This window comes from Pecten maximus, unplaced genomic scaffold, assembly GCF_902652985.1.
Source record: "Pecten maximus unplaced genomic scaffold, xPecMax1.1, whole genome shotgun sequence".
In the NCBI taxonomy this organism is placed as follows: Eukaryota; Metazoa; Mollusca; class Bivalvia; order Pectinida; family Pectinidae; genus Pecten; species Pecten maximus.
In genome coordinates, this window is record NW_022982726.1 from 48,499 (window position 1) to 55,236 (window position 6,738).

General features: G+C 42.0%; 1 protein-coding gene across 1 annotated transcript; it reads left to right on the forward strand.

Moving 5' to 3' along the window:
• The first annotated feature begins 5,434 nt into the window (after positions 1–5,434).
• Positions 5,435–6,277, forward strand: LOC117320841 (piggyBac transposable element-derived protein 4-like). The gene has a single exon (XM_033875326.1). It carries the CDS (start codon positions 5,435–5,437, stop codon positions 6,275–6,277), a length of 843 nt encoding a protein of 280 aa, XP_033731217.1.
• Positions 6,278–6,738: the final 461 nt, after the last annotated feature.

Below are 6,738 nucleotides of genomic sequence, written 5' to 3' on the forward strand. Positions count from 1 at the left end.
GCAGCAGAGGCGAGTTCCCGCCAACTTCAACAACTCGGTGCTACAGCACAAACCGCAAGTGTTCATGCCATTAAACCAAAATACAAGAAAAACTACAATGCAAAAAACGCAAAATCGTCCAAAACCACCCCTAGTACCGCTAGCACGACACACTTTCAGTGTAGGAACTGTGGAAACACGCATGGTAAACGCGAATGTCCAGCTTTTGGGAAAGTTTGTATGAAATGCAGTAAGAAAAACCATTTCGCCAAAATGTGTAGAAGTGCCAACTATGAGAACAAACATGGGAAAGTACACACGCTTGTAGAAGAGGTGGACCCAGCATTTCAAACACTGTTTATTGGTGAGCTTCAAATTGGTGAGCTTGAATCAAAACACAATGCCTGGTATGCTGACTTGAAGCTCAGTTGTTCAACCACACCAATCAAGTTCAAGCTTGACACAGGGGCCGAAGCAAACGTACTGCCTCAGAGACTATATAACAAGATCCCGAACAAGCCTAGCCTTGCAAAAACTACTGCAGTGCTATCAGCCTATGGAGGCCAGAGGATAAAACCAAGTGGACAAATTATTACTGAAATCAACAACACTAGAGTGCCTTTGTATGTTGTCGATGTTCAGTCACCAGCCATTTTGGGACTTGATACATGTCGCGACTTACGTCTCATTGAAAGGGTGGACACTGTTGACAGAAATTTCGAGACATCAAAACCTTTGACGAAAGATTCCCTAGTCACAGAGTTCAGCGATGTGTTCACAGGCCTAGGATGCTTTAAAGGTGAATATAAGATAGAAGTTGACAGCAGTGTGAGACCAGTGGTACATTCCCCAAGAAAAGTGCCATTTAGCCTTCAGCCTAAACTTAAGGAAACGTTGGAGAGGCTGGAAAGGGAAGGCGTTGTTGCCGCAGTGGAAGAGCCCACTGAATGGGTAAACAGTATAGTGGTTGTTGAAAAGAAAAATGGTTCACTGAGACTCTGTTTAGACCCTCGAGATTTAAATACAGCAATCAAGAGAGAACACTTTAAGATACCAACACCTGAAGATGTCGCTGCTGAGCTTCACGGGAAGAAAGTGTTTTCCATACTCGACGAGAAAGATGGGTACTGGCAGGTTCAACTCGATTACGCCTCATCTATCCTCTGCACTTTTAACACACCCTTCGGACGCTACAGGTTCAAGAGAATGCCCTTTGGCATAAGTTCTGCGTCTGAGGTCTTCCAAAAGAAAAACCAGCAGATATTTGGTGATATTAAAGGAGTACACATGATTGCAGATGACATGATAATTGCTGCCGTGGACAACGAAGAACACGACAGAATCGTACGTAAAGTCATGCAGAGAGCCCGTGAGCAAAACGTAAGGTTCAACCCAAACAAAATACAGTTCAATGTCGACACCGTCGAATACATGGGTCATGTCATTACTCAGAGAGGTCTTCAGGCTGACGACAAGAAGATCAAAGCTATTCTGGACATGCCTGTTCCAGAAGACAAGCCAGCACTACAGAGGCTGCTGGGCATGGTCAACTACCTTTCAAAATTCATACCGCGCATGTCAGCAATCACAGCACCGCTACGCAGTCTTCTCAAGAATGACAGTGAGTGGGTATGGGATTCAAACCAAGATCGAGCAATCCAGGAGATAAAGGATGCATTGACTAATAGCCCTGTACTAAGGTTTTTCGACCCTGAGAAACGAATCACCATTCAAGCTGATGCCTCACAGAGCGGTTTGGGAGCCTGTCTACTCCAGGAAAAACAGCCAATAGCGTATGCGTCACGTTCCCTTACTGATGCTGAAAAGAACTATGCGCAGATAGAAAAGGAACTGCTGGCAATCGTTTTCGCGTGCGACAAGTTCCATCAATACATTTATGGAAAACGGGTGGACGTCCAGTCAGACCATAAACCATTGGAGGCCATCATAAAGAAGCCACTGTCAAAAGCTACGCCAAGACTCCAGCGTATGTTGCTTAGACTCCAAAGATACGATGTTGGAATCAACTATACACCAGGGAAATACATGTTTATTGCGGACACGCTGTCACGCGCATACCTGAATACAGAGCAAACTGAGCATGACCGAGAATTAAACGAGGACATGGAAGTCATGGTCCATGGGGTTGTCGCCAACTTATCTGCCAGCGATGGAAAACGCGAACAACTAAAACAAGCAACATCTACAGATTCTGAGCTACAGGACCTCCTCGATGTGGTTTTGTCAGGATGGCCAGCAGTGAAATGTGACACACCCAAATCAGTCCGTCAGTATTTCCACCTGAAAGATGAAATACATGAGGTAGAAGGACTATTGTTTTGTGGAGACCGTCTAATAATTCCGCGGGAAATGCGTAGAGACATGCTGAGCACAATTCATGAATGCCACCTTGGTATTGAAAAGTGTAAGGCACGAGCACGGTCTACTCTTTATTGGCCCAGTATGTCCGCGGAAATAGCTGACTACATCTCAAAGTGTCCAATGTGCAATCGTTTCAAAAGGAAGCAACAGAAAGAACCCTTAATACCTCACGAAATACCAGAACGCCCTTGGCAGAAGTTGGGCATGGATTTGTTTGAATACGGCTCAAGAGACTACCTTGTTGTGGTGGACTACTTCTCAAGGTATCCGGAAATCTGTTTGCTTGAGAACAAGACAGCAAGTACAGTTATCATGCACCTTAAATCCATCCTAGCCCGACATGGTATACCAGAAACTATAATGTCTGACAATATGCCCTTCAATTCGAAGGAGTTCAAAGGATTTGCCAATGCGTGGGACATTGACTTGGTCACATCCAGTCCAACTTATCCAAAGTCCAACGGACTAAGTGAAAGAATGGTCCAGACAGTCAAAAACATGCTGAGGAAGTCAGGTGAGGAGGAGAGTGATCCTTATACAGCACTACTCGAGTATAGGAACACACCGCTGTCAGGTCTGAGCTACTCTCCAGCTGAACTTCTCATGAGCAGAAGTCTCAGGTCAAAGATTCCCGTAAAGAACACTATGTTAATGCCAAAAGTTGCTGAAAATGCCCGGGAACAACTAACTACTCGACAGGAACACCAAAAGTTCCATTATGATAAACATGCACAATGTCTACCATCTCTGATGCCAGGAGATGCTGTCAGGATGAGAGTACAGAAAACATGGGAACCGGCTGTGGTACAGCAAAGACATACCACACCAAGATCATATGTTGTCCAGACACCCAATGGTAGATCATATAGAAGGAACCGGAACCATCTTCTGAAAACACCGGAAGAACCCCCAGTCATCATTGGACCTGATGTAGACGATGACGTCAAACCAACTGTGACGCCAAATTGTAAGCCAACTACTAATCCTGCAGTGACAAGTACCATGAACACTCAGAATGCACTACCAGATGTCAAGACAACATCTAGCGGAAGAGTCGTGAAGGAGCCTGGTCGTTTCAAGGATTACGTAAAGTAATGTGACATTGAGACATTGATACTTTGTGTATGGACAGGTGGTAAAGACCTGGTCCCAACGGTGGGTCAAGTGCTAGCAACCGCTGTCCCCAACTGTGTTATATTGTTTTGACAGTTCAAGTGTTTTTTATAATTGACAGTTAATTTGCTGAGTTAAAATTACTAGTCTTTGTCAGTTTCATAAAGGTAATAATCAATTTGAAATATATTACAAACTTCACAATGGACACTTGTGAACTAAGAGTATAATTGAAAAAACATTTTTCATGTGCCAAATTTCAGTTTTCTGCAAATTTACTTAAAGCTCAAGCAAGTGATAATAATATGTATATTCTTTCTTAAAAAAAAAAAAGGAGATGTCATAATACTTAGCTATAAGCTCATTGGAGTTATCTCCCATTATTGTATGTATTATTATGTAATCCGGATCAGTCCTGACCGCATTTAGTGCAGCCATAAAAATTATGTAAAATTGACCAATCAGGATGCTGCAATAAAGTTTGTGCAGTCAACCGTAAAAACGTGGTTTGTGTTGTGTGCAAATGTGATAGACACCCATTGAATGATTTATTGTATCTTTCTTATTAAAATTGAAAGTCTTGTTATTTCATGTCCTAGGTAAAGACATGATTAGTGCTGCTATCACTTTGCATTTTGAATGTGGAAAAATACAAGACTAAAAACATGTTTTATTTCGCTTTAGCAGGACCAACATATTTTACTTTCAACATGGAGCTTTTTAGGTTGCCCGAGACGAAGTGTCATTGGGACCTTTTGCGATCTTTATTATGTATGAACTATGGTATATAGGTGCTGACCTTTAAAAGCAGTGTTTATGTTGGTATGAAAGTGTCGGATGGAAGCACCTAGCACCATCGTGTATCACCATATACCGGATGTATGTACTAGTCAGGCGACAGGGAACTGGCAAATTTTGTAAACAGGAAAGAAAATTTGCATTTTTAACTCTTTGCTCCCTGGTCCCGACTACAGGCGTGCTATTTATCTACTCCGTACAGGCGAATCCCGACTAGTCAGTGTAAACACAGTCGCGCAAATGGCGAATCCCGACTAGAGTCGGGCTGACTACCTTGTGTTACAAGATCGTTGATTGGTCGAGAACGGAGATTCCTGGGGTTATCCCTGTTTTTGAACCAATCAGAGAAGGTCTAATAAAGTCGATTCAGAATACCTTGTACAGGTAACACGCGGTTTGATTGGTTCAATCGTCATTACAAATGACCTAGACACGCGGTTCTTTGTTACTATTTTCATTCATAAATACGATGGCTTTGAGCGATGAAAACGAACTAGATTTTGAAGGTTTTTCTGAACAAGACATCGTTTTAGCTCAGGAACGTATTGATGCTTTATTGGAGAATGCTTCTGACATTGAATTTAGTGATTTGGAAGATGATCAATACGAAAGTGACGACGATATCCCGCTTGCAAGATTGCGAGAATTCCGACATGAAAACGATGACGCCGGCATTGTTGATGATGTTGACCATTGGTCATCACAACTTTCAGCGGTGAATTTGGAAGCATTTACGGGAAATCCAGGGCCTGTTACTATCCTAGATCGTAACCAGAATGAAATGAATTTTTTTCATTTGATTTTTGACGATAGTTTCTATCAATCTGCCTGCCCTGATCCAAAATGGCAGGAAACTAATTCGGCAGAAATAAGGGCTTACATTGCCTTTCATATAGTCATGGGGATTGTTGTGGCACCCACACAGGATATGTATTTTTCCAAAAATACAATGTTTAGACCATCAGGCATTCATGAAAGAATAACCAGGGACAGAATGGATAAACTTCATTAGTATTTTCATGTGGCAAATACAACTACGAATCCTCCAAGGGGACAACCTGGACATGATAAACTTGCCCATGTCAGACCAATAATCGAAAATGTTAGACAGAAGTTGAAAACCCAATACAGGCCACACAAAGAAACATCAGTTGACGAGGCTATGGTGGCCTACACAGGAAGATTGGGATTCAAACAATATATCCCTCTCAAACCGACCAAACGTGGGATCAAAATTTGGATGAGGGCTGATCCAAATAACGGTCAAGTCTATACTGGACGTGAAAACAATGTGGTTGAGAAAGGACTTGGGGAGAGAATCGTGCCTGATTTGACAAGGGACATTTGGGGAAATTATCACCATGTTTATTGTGATAATTATTTTACATCGGTACCGTTGTTCTCCGAGCTGCTGGAAAACAAAACATATGCCTGCGGAACAATTCGTTCTAACAGACAGGGAATTCCACCTGCTATAGCAAAAGCAAAATTAAAAAAGCAAGGGGATCTTGTACAGCAACAGAAGGGAAAAATGGTCTGTACAGCATGGCATGACAAAAGGACTGTCTGTCTCCTCACAACAAATTCCAACCCGACAGAGAATACCACAGTCCAAAGGAAAAAAAAGGACGGAAGTGTACAAGAAGTTCCCTGCCCTAGTGCCATCAAAATGTACACACAAAACATGAATGGAGTAGACAGGGCTGATCAGCTGAGATCCACCTACAATATTGGTAGGAAAGCATCTAAATGGTGGAAGTATCTCTTTTGGTTTTTGGTTGATATTTCCATCTGTTCTAGCTTCATTCTGATGAAGGAGTCGCCAAATCACCAAGTGACAACGCGAACTGGACGCAGAAAAGAGCGCACACAACTTGAGTTCCGTCAGAATTTAGCAATTCAACTTCTAGGAGCGTACTGGGGAAAGAGGAAAAGGGAATTGGTGGAAGACAAACACACCAGAGGACTTCTACATTGGCCCGCTGACATGCAAGCAATGTTCTAAGGCTGGTGTCCGAAAAGAACCAAAAACTGGCTGTGAACAGTGTCAAGTTAATTTGTGTGTTCCCTGCTTTAAACAATACCACAAGGATAATTTCCCAGAGCTATTCTAGACAGACATTGTGGTACAAAAGTGTACAAATGTTCATTATTTGTGTGAAAAATGAAGACAAGTGATTTTTTTAAATTCATTATGGACCTGTTAATCTGTTATATAAATTCTGAAGTGTGTTGTGATTTTAAAATAAGTTGAAAAGGAGGATGTATTATCCAGGAACACATATGCAAAATTTGGTGAGTTTTTATCAAAAAATAACAAAGTTATAAGAGTTTATCTATGTTGTCGTAATTTTTTATGGTTGCTACAGCAGCTGCAGCCATTTTGGCTTAGGGCACATGGGGGAAATGGTATCTAGGGCAGACATCCAAGATGGCTGTCAGGGAGCAAAGAGTTAATGAAACTGA